The following is a 15,367-nucleotide window of genomic DNA, read 5'->3' as shown; positions in this document are numbered from 1 at the left end:
GGGGCGAGGGCGGGCCGTCATCATGCCCAACGGGACACGGAAGACAGCTCACGCCCCTTAAGGGGACAAAAAGAATAAAAGAGAAACATTTAAATCAAACGTCCCCCGCTAAGTGAGCGAAAGCAATTTATCTGCCACATGTCGTCCGTTGACTTACAGATAAAAGCAAAGTGACAAACTGCGGTTTTTGAATCTCTCGCGCACCTGCCGTAAATCGCCCCCCCTGCCCGCACCGTCATGACGCGCTCGAGCGCCTCCGACCGCTCCGCTCCGCGTGATTTATGGAGCAGCGCGTCACGGCAAATCGCGGAGCGCGCTTGCACTGCTACGACGACGACGCTCCACACACACGCACACACCATCAGCGCGATGTCTTCCGCCCCGTCCCTCCCGGCGTGACGAGACCGGACAGCGTGCAGCGCTGGGGACGGCGCGCACACGAGAAAGACGGAACGGGATGGGGTGGAGTGCTGGGGGCAGGGGGGGGCGCGCTTTGTGACCGATTGGCTGCCACCGCGCCTCGTTTCATTTGGTTTAACGGCCCGAATCAAAAACCTTAAAACGTCAAGTTTAGAACAATGGTCGCCGCAAACCGCCACCCAACGTCCTGTGCAGCGATGGCGCTGCCCAATCTCACGAGCACCCCTTTCAGTCGCTTTGTTGTTGTTTTTTTTACACCAACGACTCGGATCCCTTGGTGCACAGCATCACAAAGAATCAGTGGAAAATAAAAACAAATATTAATGGGAGTGTAAAAAAAAAAGCCCTCGTTAAAACTCAACGGTCCTCTCTCTCCTCGACAATATGCGCATTTGGTAGAAAACAGTCAAGTAGTGTGTGCTCTCCCTCCCTCTCTCTCTTCCTCGGCCGGGTAAACCTTTACAGCTGGAACGCGGAGGCCGCTTGTGCGTTCCTACACGGGATTTCATCATCCGTGTCGCCAAACACCTGGGTGCGGACGGTGGTGGGCGACAGCAGCACCGAGTCGACGGAGGCCGCGATGAGCTGTCGTCGTCGTCGTCCTCATCGTCCTCTTTGGGCCCTGCGCCGGCTTCCGCCCCCGAGATCGCGTGGCCGCCGCCCCCGAACCTGCCCTCCCAGCGTGGGGCCAAAGGCTCGGACAAGAGCCCCACGACCGCGTCGTCTTCCGTGCGAGAAACTCCAGGTTCTCGTCGATTTGAAGAGGCGGCTCGTCGTCGTCGTCGCAGCAGCTACCGCCGCCACCGCCGTGGAAGAACTTCTCGTTCTCCATGACGCCGAGGACGTCCCCCAGCATGGAGGGGCCCAGGTCCACGTGGAAGGACAGCACCGACTCGGCGTGCTTCAGCATCGGCGGGGGGCTGTCGGGAACCGAGCCGCCCCGTGCAACGCCGTTCGCCCTGCTGCCGCCGCCGCCCTCGCCGAAGATGCGGTGGTCGGCCCTGACGGGGCCCGAGCCGCCCGCGCCGCCTCCGCCGTCGGTGTGCGACGGGCGCAGCCGCTGGCCCACGAGCGGTGGCCTCTGCTTCACGGGGAACATGGGCTGGGACGGGGGCCCCTCGGCCGACTCGCTGCGCGTGAGGCTCGCGCGGACGCCCGGGCCTCCGGCGCCGCGGTCTTCGGCGCCGCCAACGCCGCCGACGCCCTCGCCCGTGTCCTGCTGCTGCAGCTGGGGGAGCGATCCGCTCTGGGAGAGGGGGCGTGACGGCGCCGGTGAGCAGGCGCGGCTGCTCCGCCGGCTGGCCGACAGCGACCGCTTGCTCGCGCGCAGCGTCCGCGCCAGGAAGCTCTCCTTCTTGGGTGGCGGTGGCTGAGGCGGCAGTGCCGGCTGCTGCTCGCGCTCGTCCCCCTCGGGTACCGCCGCCCAGGTACGCGTGCCCCCCGGAGGGAGCGGAGGAACGGCGTCGGGCGGGGGTGGGGGAGCCTCGTCCGGCGCCTTCGAGTCGGATTTGAGGAAGGACGTGTCGCCGAACGCGTCCCCGCCGCGGCCCACGTGCATCGTGTGCCGGAAGTCACCCATGGGCCCGCTGATCATGTCCGGGGTGAGGTCCAAGCGCGAGTGCCGCTTGTTCGGCTGGGCAGTGCCCGGAGCGAACGACCTTCGGATCGGCATGGCCGCTTCAAGGTTTCAGCGTCGGAAGTTTCGGCCGGCTGAAGCGCGGCTACGACAAACGCACCGCGGTCACCTCCCGTGATTATCCGCACCGCCACCACCTCTCCCCCCCCCACCACCACCACCACAAGAACCCACCCGTAACACGTGCCCAGCACCGGGATGTCTATCGTGCTGAAAGTCAGCCAGTAACTTCCTCCTGAACTCGAAGTTTACATTCCAGGAAATCAGAGCCAGGTGGCGGAGTCGGGGGGCGCGAGTGGGGACGACGGTGGCGCTGGCTGCAGAGGGTGCTTTTTCCCCACGGTGCGTCACGGTCCCGGGGGTTGTGGCACACGGCGGCGGCAGCGGCAGAGGTGGTGGCAGCCGAGACCATTGCGGGGAGAGCGCTGTGTCAACCGCCGCGCTCGGGCCTCCCGTCAGCGGGCACGCGATCGCACACCCGCCGCTCGTCGTCGTGACAGGAAGCGGTTGTGTGTGGCGCTGGCTTTCGCGGGGGGTGGGCAGTTTATCTCTCCGGCGGTGCGACGCCGTCGAAGGTTTCAGACGACGGCAATGTCAGCGCAGCGGCTGCAGAAAACGAACAAGAATGCAAAACAAAAACCCTGTTAGATAAAGACCTCGCGTGCAATTGACGCAACCTCAGAAACAGCTCATGCGGGTGCATTAACCATAAAATACTGCTTCGCCATGCTGGCTGTCACACTGTAATTTTGCAAAACTTTTAAAAGGACTCGCAAGTTACGTTCGTTACCAGGACCCTCCTGAGAAAAGTCTTGAGGCTCAGTGAGGCATTCGTGAGTAAACAAGCCTAGTAGTAGTAATACTATTACTGTTATTGCCATAAAAGATAAGATCTCTCGTGAATACGACTCAACCTGGGAGCTTTTACACGCGCGGCTAAACCAATTACCAGGTTACACATTAACCAAGCAAGCCTGGTATCCCAGTGAGCCCCTCCTGCTTGGCATCCTACTCCACATGGCTCATCGTGGGGTCTTCCCGTGGTGATGTCTGGCTGGGGGTGGGGGAGGTTTATCTCTGGGCACCCTCCTCCCTCCGGCGCCAGGGCCTCGAAATCTTCAAGCAGCAGTGGCCACGGTCTCTCGGCAACCAGGGCCCAGCGGGGGTCGTGCGAGGGGAGGAGGGGAGACGGAGGAGATGGGATGAGGGGAGAAGATGGCATGTAGATGAAGGGATGAGGTCAAAGGGAGGAGTGGGTGAGGACATGATGGATTAGGGTGAGAGCGGAAGAGATTGGCGGAGGGGGGGGGGATGTGAGGTGTGGGTGAGGGGATGGTGATGATGATGGGTGTTGATGATGAGGTGAAGATGATGTAAGATTACTCCACGTTCTTCTGGGGACCGGGTGTTGATGTAAGATCACGACTGAACATCTGTGGTCTCATTGAAATAGAGCAGCATATCATCTTCATCATTCCCGCTTGATGAGGATGAAAGCAGCGGTGGTTATGACGCTCCTGCCGATGATTGATAGCAGTGATGGTTCTAAAGCTACTCTTGATGATGATAGCAGTGATGATTGTAAAGCTACTTACTAACGTACTGTAGTGCATATGATAGCAGTGGTTGCAAAGCTGCTGCTGATGGTAGTGGTGGTTGTAAAGCTGCTGCTGCTGATGAGGACAGTGGTTGTTGGCAAGATGCTGCTGATGATAGTGGTGGTTGTGAAGCTGCTGCTGCCGATGATGATGATGATAGCAGTGGTGGTTGTAAAGTTACCGATGATGTTGATTAAACTGGACTGCAGTGACGTAGGGAGCGGATTCCTGATGAGGATGCCGAGTGTGAATTGTAGTGTGACAGTGTAGCCGCGGGAGTACGTGGTGTAATGATGGTGAATGTTACTCGTAGCAAGTGTCGTTGTGTGCTAGCGAGTGGAGTTGTGTGTGTGTGGTATAGTGAGTGTGCCAGTGAGCTTAATCCAGTCGTGTTAGTAGCTGCCAGTGTTGTAAATGAGACCCGGTCCTGGTTTCTTGACTTCCTGTACCTGCCTGGTTAAACACAACGAACTTGACACTTGTAGAATGAATGGTAAGCGTAACAATGCGTGTGACAAGCTTGCATACCTGTCAACTCCTTATCAGCGCCTAACTTATTACGGACAAATTCAGACCTTATTGGTCACCCCGCGCTCCTTATAAATCTCAACGTTCATCCTACAAAGATCCCATCACAAGGGAGAAACACAAACAGATAGTCAAAACAATTTGTTTGTTGCCCGTATTGAAACGGATGTACGCTGTATGGACTTGAAAACTCAATTTGCCTGGGCAAGAATACGGGGTAAACCGTATGGGTTGACACAATACGAGCTAGCCATGTGCAAGGACGGCTGCTTGCGTTGTGTTATGTTTTGTTATTTTATTATTTAATCATTTCCCTTCTACGTGACTTTACCGAAATAACCAAGAAAATGAATCCCTGCAGTCACGAAAGCTTTAAATCGAAATTTCACTTTAAGATGTTTTCTTGTTCATGTTTTTGTTTGTTGTTTGTTACGGTTGCACCCGATTCAAGGGATATACCTAATACATGAAAACTGAAGCTGAACTCGCTGTTGCGGTGAACGATTAATCGATTTCAAATCGAAATCAGAAACAATGCGATTAGCAAATAGCAAAGGCTGAGATTTTTTTGCGATTTTAAAAGTCCTGTTACTTTCTTATCGGAATTGTTTTATTATTTTATTATTGTAACTTTATTTATTTACCTTAACAATTGTTCTATGTTTGTTTGTTATATTGCAATTAAAACATTTTAATAAATACACGTTGGAAGCAATTAATATATTTTAAGTTATCATCTTTGCATTTGAATATATAGAGCAGTTCATATTTTGATGGAATCATGTGTTAATGCTCCGTATAAAATGTTTTAAATCCATCACACAGTTAACATTGAACTGAAGCGTGACTTTAAACACATTTAATCGCAAATCAAACCGCAATTAAGATGATTTACCTCAAATCGTTCAGCCCTTAGTGGCGAAGTCGTCATCGTAAGCGTTGAGCCTTGAAGCGGCCGAGTGCATTGGCGAGTGGTGAATGCAGCGTGGAGGAACAGCGAAGACTTTGCTGTATTGTCTTGGCGGTAATGTTACGAGTGATGTTACAAATCGTCGTGTTACAAAAAGTGTGGCAGCCAGAGACGGCGACTCGTGAAAGGGCGCAGAGGCGCTCGCCTCGGCTCCTCCGTTATCCTCGCAACTCCACTCACCCTCGTCCCGACCGTGCTTCTCCTCCTCGTCCTCCTCGTCGTCCACCAACCACCTCGTCCACCTCGTCCACCGACCTTCTCGTCGCAGCCGTGGACCGACGGGGGGCGAACACGCAGAGCGGCGGCGGAGGCGGCGGCGGCGGCGTTCGCTGCAGGGCGGTAACTCGGCGCAGGGGCTCCACCACCGCGGAGGGATAACAGTTTGAGTGGGCGGGGCTACTGTGACGGTTACGTCACCGCGCGGGAGGCCCCGCCCGCCCGCCCCGCCCGCCACGCCCCTCCCCCACCAGGCTGCACGCGCTCACCGTTGCCATGGCTACGGCCACGCAGATGGGGTCTTGCCGAGGGGGGGCTCCACTGAACTTTTTTTCTGGGGTCTCTCTTGTGTTTGGGGCCGTCCATAAATGACGTCACGCGATTTTGGACGATTTTTCACCCCCCTCCCCCTAGTCACACTGCGTCACAAAAAGTCAGACCCCCCCCCTTAAATATGACGTCACAAAGCTCTGCCCCCCCCAAATATAAAACATGCTTCAAATCGCTTTAAACTATTGTCATTGTAGTGCGTATTTAATGTGGCGCTGCACTCTGATGTTGTAGGAGAAAACATTTATTAAAAAGTCTATTTAATTCAGTAGCTTTAATTAACTAGAACTATTTAATTAACTAGAACGTGTTGTATATATTTATTTAAGGTTGCACATTTTGATGTGACGTCACATTTCTCACCCCCCCCCTCGTCACACATCGTCACTAATGTCTGACCCCCCCCCCCCCCCCGGCACAAGCCGGAGTGAGTAGGTTAAACGTTGAGTTTTATAAGGGCACCAAGGGGTGACCAGTCCCTCCTCACCCAGCCCCACGACTCCCACCCCCCACCCAGCCCCACCCTCCCCACCCAGCCCCTCCCCACCCTTCCCTCTCCACCCAGCCCCACCACTCCCATTTTTGGATGCACGACGGACGGACACAATAATCCCCTGTGGGCTGGTGTAACCAGGAGGTTCCTACCAGTTATATGGGATGTTGTCGTGATTTTTCATGTCTGCACGGGTAAAAAGGTTAAAGATGAAATTATTTACTGGTCCACTTCACATCACGTGGTGAGCAGTAGAGGCAGGGGCAGTACTCTAACAACCATTGTTGTGCTGTGCTTCTATGTTCCCTCACTTTTCCGATCCTCATTCACCAGTGAATTGCTATGGCTAAATAATCCCGCCAGACGTAATGATGATGATGATATATTTATCAATTCTAAGCTTTTTGTGTAGAAGTCAAAAGTGGTTGCCCTATGGATGGACTCTACCCGGCCATAGGGACGTGGACATTCCACTATTGGCTGAGCAGGGCTGTACTGTATGTAGAACTTTTTTAGCACCGTACGTAGCCAACCGTGCAAATCGGAGGTGCCAATGGCTCCGTCGGACAGTAATGAACACGACAAAACAGCACCGCTCGTAACAACCAACAGTTTTATTTGAACGTCACTCAAAACGTGAGGAAACACCTTGGTTATTATTGTTATTTATACACAGTACCGTTGTTCAAAATCAGCTTCGACGTCAAAAATCAACAAACTATGAAAAAGGAAGCTAAAGTTACACGGGGGTGGGGGTAGCTTGGGGGGGAGGGGGCTCTTGTGAAGTTTTGCCCCCCCCCCCACCACCACAAACACTCTGCCATCCCAGAAGGACAATGTGCCACATCATACGGGCACTTGGGACCCGATGCCATCTCAGGGCCAACTAGGGCTGCCACCTGTCAGGGTTTTGACCTGTTTGACCTTCCCGGGTTTGACCTGGTTTGACCTGCCCGGGTTTGGCCCGGACAGCCTGGGGATTGGCCTAACCGTGTTGACCTTCATTGCAAGATACTTGCATTGTTTTGCAAGAAAGAACCGGGCTGCGTTTGGTTTGTGGAAAAGGTGGCAACCGTACAGCTGTACCCAAAGTCGGCGTGCCACCTCAGAGCCAACCCAGGGATATTGTGTCGCCTCTGGGTCTCGGGAACTAATCTGCCATTCTCAGGTCGCACCCAGGGACAGTGTGCCACCCTCATGTCGCACCCAGGGACACTGTTATTTCAGAGCCAAGCCAAGGATAATGCGTCACCCTCAGGGCCAACCAAAGAACAGTGCCACCTCAGGGCCAAGCCAGGGACACTGTTCCCACGGGGCGCACCTAGGGACAGAGTTCACCCTCATGTCGCACCCAGGGACACTGTTATTTCAGAGCCAAGCCAAGGATAACGCGTCACCCTCAGGGCCAACCCAGGAACAGTGCCACCTCAGGGCCAAGCCAGGGACACTGTTCCCTCGGGGCGCACCGAGGGACAGAGTTTCACCCTCGGGGCGCACCCAGGGACACTGTTATTTCAGAGCCAAGCCAGGGATAATGCGTCACCTCGGGGCTCCCAGGGACAGTGTGTCACCCTCAGGGTCCATCACCCAGGGACAATGTCTCAGCTCAGGGTCCCCCATGAACACTGTGCCACCCTCAGGGCCACTTGCGACAATGCGCCACGCTCAGGACCCACCCAGGGACACTAAAGTCGCCCTCATAGCGCACCGCCCACGGACACCGTGTAAAGTTAGAATCCCCCTCTCCCCGCCCGGGACAATGTGCTATGGTGGAGTCCCAGGGGGAGTGTGGGGTCCAGATAAAGTGCATCAGGTGGTGTGGCTTTGCCGAAGGCGTAGTGCTACACCTACAGGACAATAACTGAACAGAACGCCCAGGCCAGCGATGCTATCGGCGCTAAATTACCGATGGCACGTGCCGAGCGGGGAGCCGGCTCCCTGCAGCCTTGGAGCCTCCCCGGGTCCCTGCCCTGAACCCCCGGCGCAGATAGGGTCTCACCTCCTCCACGTGTGATCATAATGCACCCTGCACTACGACAGAGCATCCTGCAGCCTCACAGACCCACAGAGCACCCTGCACCAACAGCCTCCTGCACCCTCACAGACCCACACAGAGCACCATGTGCCACCACAGGGCACCCTGCACTACCACAGACCAATAGAGATCACCCTGCACCACCACAAATCCACACCAGAGCACCCTGCAGGGGGAAGCTGCCCCCCCCCGTTCTGACCTCCAGCATGCCCCCTGCCCCACCTCAAGCCCGGCGGCTGCCGTGAGCCATCACCAGGTGCTCGCTTTATCCCGCACGGCGTGCCACTGGCTCGTAATTATTTGCAGTTCCCCGGGGTGACGAGGTGTGGACTCAGAGCCAGGAGATTGCAGTGATTTCACTTGATACCTAGGGGAAAGTCAAGCGCCACACTCCCAATAAATTATCTCCATCTCCATTTGGTCACGCTGTCCCCAGAAGTAGCAGGAGTAATATTAGGACTTTCATAGGCAGGTCAAGAGAGTGCATCGAGACCTGAGACCTCAAGTCTCATTTACCGGGGACGACCTCGCAATAATGGAGTGCAGTTGAAACGTCTTCACAATTAAATGCTGACATTCCTTTACCGGTCTATCAACAACGCCAATTATAGACTCAATAAAGCCTCGCCGAATCTCGAGAAACCTTCAGGAGGCTCCTGCTCACTCCATTACAGAGAGCGTGGCCTCGTGTGGGAGCGAGCAGGAGGATCCGGAGAAAACCGTGGCGCCTCGCTCAGCACTGCCATCTCCTGGCACACACACACCTCGCAGTACTCCCCACGGGCTGCAACACCCTTGCAAACCTTGCCACGAGACAGGCGTATCCCAACGACGAAGGCATCCGCGGATTAGGAACCGTCGCTACGTAACAACCATGACAACTCGTGTTATAAGTACGTGAACTCTGCAGGTCGAGACGCCGGTCATCCTTGTGGCGCACTCGGGTGCAGTGTGCGGTGTGGCTCCCATCCCTTCGTTGACCTGTAAATTTGACTGTCGACCCTGGACGATTTTTCGCGAGCCACCGTCATATTTTGTGAGAAAAAAAGATACGTGTGTGTATATATGCAACAGTTCCGCAGACTATTTTGGTGGTCATCCAGGCCATGTCTTGAAACCGTTTGACTAACGTTGGCTTAAACATTGGGCCAACGTTCCACGTGCACCGGGAAGTTGGAGTCTGCGGATCCTGTTGCGGATATGATCCTTTTCCCCGCCACGAAACGCCGTGCTGTTGTTTTAACTGGACCGTTGGGGACCGATACTGCTCTGGAAACTTTTAATTGGGCGGTTTCGGCCGCGAGCCGATGGAGAGTGACCTCTGGCACTGGGTCAGCACGGAGGTCAAGGAGGAGGAGGGAGGGAGGGGTGAAGAAGAAGGTGCGCGCGAGGTCTGGAGTTGTTGTTCGGGATTGGTCCTCGGTGCGGCCGACGAGAGGACGGGATTTGTTGCACGGGGGTGAGAGTGGAGTGCGGGACCGGGGGGTAGAGGATCGGGGCAGCCGCTTTGTACACCGCGAGAGCCAGGCCGAGGGCATGGCCTCGCCGTTGCATATTGGTCTGCTAGCCGTCTTCGTCCTACGTGAGCAGACATAGAGAGAGAGACAACAAAAAACCACGCGCGCACACGCGCACGCACGCACGCACGCGCACGCACTGCGGGCAAAACAGAGCACCGCATCTTTTGCCCGTGACGGAAAAGTGGGGCGACACTCGGGTTCGTCCCCAATCGCGCGAACCGAAATCGAACGCGTCGATCCGCGATATATCAACAACCCCCACCCCCCACCACACACCCGCACCCTTTCAAAACATTTAAGTGCCCGTGAAATAAATAAGTGTAACAAATCGTGTAAATAAATAATCGGATACTGTACATGAATAAATAACGGAACGAGCTGCTACGTCTATTTTTGCGGTGCTATCAACAGCGATGATACATATTTCCACGCGGGGATATATTGCGAATGGGTGACACGAAACGGAGTGCAGCGAATGAAGTTGTGGTGGCGCGGTGGTCACAACTCCAGTTGAGGGCCTAAGCTAAATTGTTATATTTGAATATATCATCGATTATTGCTTTTTTTCTCAAATCATCAGATCATGTTCGAAACTCATGAACAGCACTGAATGTCAGTCAACACAATTTTGAACAACAACGAAACGTGGACAGTACTGCGATCGATGTTCCTCACCTGGCGATTTGATGATGGAATTGTCAGATTTTGCTTGGGCGAAAAATGGGGCTTCATATCGTGTACAGGTTGAAAGTGTGGCCAATGGCAGCAACAAGCACACACGCACACGCTACAAAAACTGGCGCACACACACACACACACGCTGGGAGCAGAGCCACGCATAGACACACCAACAATCGCCAGCCGCCACTAAGTGGTTCCGATGTCACCATGGCCCTTGTGCCAGGCTAGGTGCACTTTGAGCCCACGTGAAGTGTTTGAAGGCTCGCTGCTGGCAGGAAATCGTGGTGCACACCCATGCGTTAGGGATAAATAGACCAAGATGACTGGCAGATGCAGAGCGCGTGGTTCCCACTAATGTCACCATGCTGTGTTTTACCTTTAACTGTCAGGAAGTCTTTAACAAGCCTACTCCACAGAGGCCGATCTCGAAATCGATGGTACTAGTCAACGGCAAGCGCACACATCTCTCTGGCCCATGTTGCGCCTGTTTAGATCTCTCGATCCAACCGAATAAAAGCCCGGTCAGCTGAAACACCTCCTCCGCCAGCGAGTGTTTCTGGGAAGTCTGGACTAGGGAACCCAATGCATCCCGAATGAGCCACCTGTATAAATCACGGTCCTAAACATCGCCAATTTCTCCTTGGCAGGAGATGGGGGGGGGGATGCAACCCTAGTTGGAAGCAATGTTAACATTCTCACTTGCAACTTTCAATAGCTAGTTGAGACCAAGCTATCGTGGATTTGGATGCGGTCCTAGGTCTATGCCCACCCCCATAGAGGAATAATGGCATGCATATATTATGGATGACACTGCTGGTGGTCAGATTGGCGCCACAGCAGGTGCTGGCGTCAGGAACACAGACTCGCCTTCTCTGATCGAGCATTACACAGCCCAGCAGATGCTCTTCCTTGGATCAAATATATTTGTGGTTGTGTCGATGACATAACAGTGTATTGGTAATTACAAGCCCTTGGGCTCCGTAAATATCTAGCAACCTGATCCAGTTTTTTGTTTCGCTGACCGGGCCCCATGTCTTCCAATTATCCCTGCACAAGTGCTCGTGCCATGACCCACTCGGAAGTTGAGGTCACCTAAGAAGACGACTCTGTTCCGAGGTGCCACTTTAGCCCATACCTGGGAATGGAGGCTAGAGAATGCATCCGAATTGTCAGCCTCAGCTGCGTCACTCCACAGATGTTCATCTTTGTGTTGGGGGTGGTGTATTCTGTCAGTGTGGTTGTCTGTTCGTGTGCAACACAAAGGTACACCACACACTGGGACACACTGGCACACACTACACAAATGGACATAATCACCGGGGCTCAAACACACACTGGCACACTGAGATGTTTGCATACACATTGGCACACACGCATACCGACAGGTGTTCATACACTAGCACACTATCGTACACACTGGCGCGCACACACTCGTGACATACGCTGGCAATGTCATCATCACGTAGGCACCCATACTTCTCGTTTTTGACGTTGAGTACCGTGCGGAGATTGCTTCACCGGTGAAAATTGCGGATTGTTCGGGGAGGTTTAACGGCATACTTAACGGAAACAAAACCATAACCGTTTAAGCCCTACACTGGCTGAATGACAATAATAATATTCATAAAAAAAGAAAAACGACGCTTCTAGCCTAGGGACATTCATGTGATGATCTGCAGAACTAGTGACCGTAAAAACACTAACATCCAGTCAACACTTATTCACCTCTAGAGTACGGTAATGGTGATATAAAGTGAACACGACACACGATATAAACGTTATTGGCGGAATTACATGGCTTCAACCACATGGCACAGCTACCCGTCTCTGGCTCCTATTGGTCGGATTTTGTTGTTGTTTGAGGTGAGCAGGAAATCGATGCCATGCCAGGTGATGGTTCACGTCGAAAGGTGACAAGGAGTAACGTGTGCGCGCCTACGCACCGAACGTCCGATGGCGACCGTGAAAAAAAATCATGTTATTCTCGTTAAACTCGACGATACCAAGACGGTGGATTTGTCTACGTCCGTTGTGAGAGATGGCGGCGGCGGTGGCTTTGGGAGGCCTTCACCCAGCGGTGGATAGATCATGGCGACTGCTGCTGATAAACTCAATGACATCTCAAGTCAGCTACTTGTTAAAACTGATTTTTTTTAAACAAAAATCTCGACTTGTGCTGTTGACGCTGCTGTGATTAATGACGTTGCCAGCCGTTCCCCACAAGTGTATCGATTAACCGCACCACCTGCCCCCCCCCCCCCGATTCAACAAATATTTGTGATTCAGGTCACAGAGTAGATTCAAGAATATTTTTTTTTAATAATGTAGCAGCCTCTAATGGCTGGAGGCGGCGGCCACGTGAACCCATTATAACTTACACGATTCGGAAATAATAGTTGTTAGACGCGTGCGATTCGATGCGTTGGGGATTACGAGCTCGATGGCAACCGACAAATCGGCGATGCCACCGGCAACCACCGCCTGCCGCTTCCCCATGAGAACCGAAGCGTGCCGAGCGCAGGCAGGAGGAGATCCGCGCAGTGACAAACGCCAGGCGTTTTCACAACGGGCAAAAACCCTGTGACTAAACTTGGCTCTATGAGAAGCCGCCCCTTCCTCCATCACGCACGGCGCCAATTTTGCATAATTTCAAACGGGCGGAGGATGTGAGCCGGGCGCGCGAGAGGGAAAAGAAGAAGCGTCAGTGTCGTCTGGAAGGGAGAGGGAGGGAGGCTGATGAAAGGCCCTTCTCCGTCGCTTGCTCGAGCTGTTTTGATCCGCGAAGCGAAGGCCTCGTTGTGACGCGAAAGCCTCTCGCCACCGAGCGCGAACTGCCTTGATCACGGCCAACCACGCGCGGATGTCACCAAAATTCCACCGCGTGATCGTCTCCAGGTGCCTCCCCGCCCGCCCCCTCCACGAGTCAAACATATTCACACGTGTGCTATTAAAATAAAAACCGACAATATATATGTAATATTTTTTAAGTTTTGCGCAGTTCTGTGATCGCTGTCGGGAGCATGGAGATCCTTCCTCTCCAGACTTGTTGTTGTGCCATCTCGCGGTAAACTCTCTGTGCCATCTCGCGGTAAACTCTCTGTGCCATCTCGCGGTAAACTCTCTGTGCCATCTCGCGGTAAACTCTCTGTGCCATCTCGCGGTAAACTCTCTGTGCCATCTCGCGTTGAGCTATCCAAGCGACCCGTGCCACCCCTCTCCCCCGCCGTGGCATCCCTCCACCCCGTGGCGCGCTGGAGCCAAAACGCAATAATGCCATGCCGTCATCTTGATCTTGTCAGACGTACACAACACAATGCCTCCCCCCCACCACCAACCAGCACCAAGAACGCAAATAAATAAGCAACTCGTGTGGTCACGTTCAAAGAAGGCGTCGGCAGATGAAGACGTTTTGGTTTTTCAAGTTTTCCGGGAGAGTGGTGCACTGCAGCTAATCCCGTTGCCATTCAGTTCAGAATCATAGCAGGAGGCTCCCCAGCCTCCTCCTCCTCCACCGTCACCACACCATGGCAAGATTCCTGTTTGTTCTGTCACCATCGCGGGCAATGACGAGGGCAGGAGCAACGATTTCTCGGGACGTCTTAGAGGCAGGCCTCTCCCCAGACACCATTGCCAGTGTCTGCAACAGCACCCCGCCCCGCTCCTCCCCCGACTCTGTGTGACAGCCAGCGTTGACGGGACAGTGGAGCGTTGCTGCGTCAAAACACGTTTATTTCTATTGTCACCTCGAAGCTCCGCTGTTCACGCGCGGTGTTAGCGGTCGCGTTGGAGAACAGCGGTGGCCGTGCACCGGGGACTTGGCGACGTCTGTCGAGGCCACCGCTGCGCGGAGGGCCGCCGACTCAAGCGAGGACCCCCCACTCCACCCCCCGCGTCGTCAGGTTGAATTCCCCCCTTTCCATTATTGCAGCGTTGCCTTTGTTTCCCTTCAGTTCCATCGTCGCTCCGTCGTGTTCCGTGCGATGAGGACAATGTTTTTTGTTTGTCAATGAGGTTCCCGCCTGAAGTGCACCTTCTCTCTTCCAAGGACGTCGCACCAAACAAAACCCCGCAGCAACACCTCTCCCCACTTGTTGTGCAGTCATCTCTCCGCGCGAGTCCAGAATATTCATTCACACCGGAGGAATCCGATGAGCTATGAAGCTCTTTCCCTTGGCCCCCCCCCACCTCCGCCACAGCTGTCCAGCAGAGTCGCTGCGCCCTCACACGAAGGACGAGAATCCCGACATGGTGAAGCCCGGACCCAGACCGGCGAGGCCTCGGCGGAGGGATACTGCCTCACCGCGTGGTTCGCCCCCTCGGCCTCGCCGCGCTCGCCGCAGCACGCCCGCGCGTTGGGCCGCTGCCTCCGCCACGAGCCGTAGTAGGGCGCCTCGGTGGCGTAGTGGTCCACGAAGGAGTGAGCCGCAGGCGCTCCGGGCTCCGGCTCGCCGGCGAAGTCGCAGGACGGCGCGGGTGCCGGTGCGGGTCCCTCCGCCTCGCACTCGCTCTCTCGCTCGCTCAGCTGAGTTAGGGGAGGTGGAGGGTGGGGGCACACATTGTAGCGGAATTGAAAGTCTGAATATTTATACTGGAGGAATCCGATGAGCTATGAAGTTGTTTTTTTAAACATGTCCAGTAAGGGCGGGTAAGAACGTTCACAACAACAAGCAGTACAAACCACACGATTGGAGTGCAACGTATAGGAAAATTAAACAAATCACTTAACAAAAATATAGAAATGAAACTCAACTTGATATATATTTATTGTATCAGGTAAAGCCCACTGAGCTATTAAAATTATTTTTCCAGAAGCGACACGGCCACAAAATGATAGCTCCAACAGAAGTGGCTCCCTTACATCGTGTGGAAATTGCACGTCAGCGAAAAGAATCTGAACCCAAAGTGAAAAAATTCGGAGGGTGGTGGTGGAGGTGGTGGAG

The 15,367-nt window shown here is 54.2% G+C and overlaps 1 protein-coding gene across 1 annotated transcript; it reads right to left on the bottom strand.

The window, feature by feature from the left end:
* Positions 1 to 928: 928 nt before the first annotated feature.
* LOC121852304 (cdc42 effector protein 4-like) lies at positions 929 to 2,092 on the bottom strand. The gene has a single exon (XM_042346402.1). It carries the CDS (start codon positions 2,090 to 2,092, stop codon positions 929 to 931), a length of 1,164 nt encoding a protein of 387 aa, XP_042202336.1.
* Positions 2,093 to 15,367: the final 13,275 nt, after the last annotated feature.

Source organism: Callorhinchus milii, unplaced genomic scaffold, assembly GCF_018977255.1.
Source record: "Callorhinchus milii isolate IMCB2004 unplaced genomic scaffold, IMCB_Cmil_1.0 Scaffold716, whole genome shotgun sequence".
Classification (NCBI taxonomy): Eukaryota; Metazoa; Chordata; class Chondrichthyes; order Chimaeriformes; family Callorhinchidae; genus Callorhinchus; species Callorhinchus milii.
Note: the sequence above shows the minus strand (reverse complement) of the source record. Positions and strands in the feature narration are given on the sequence as shown.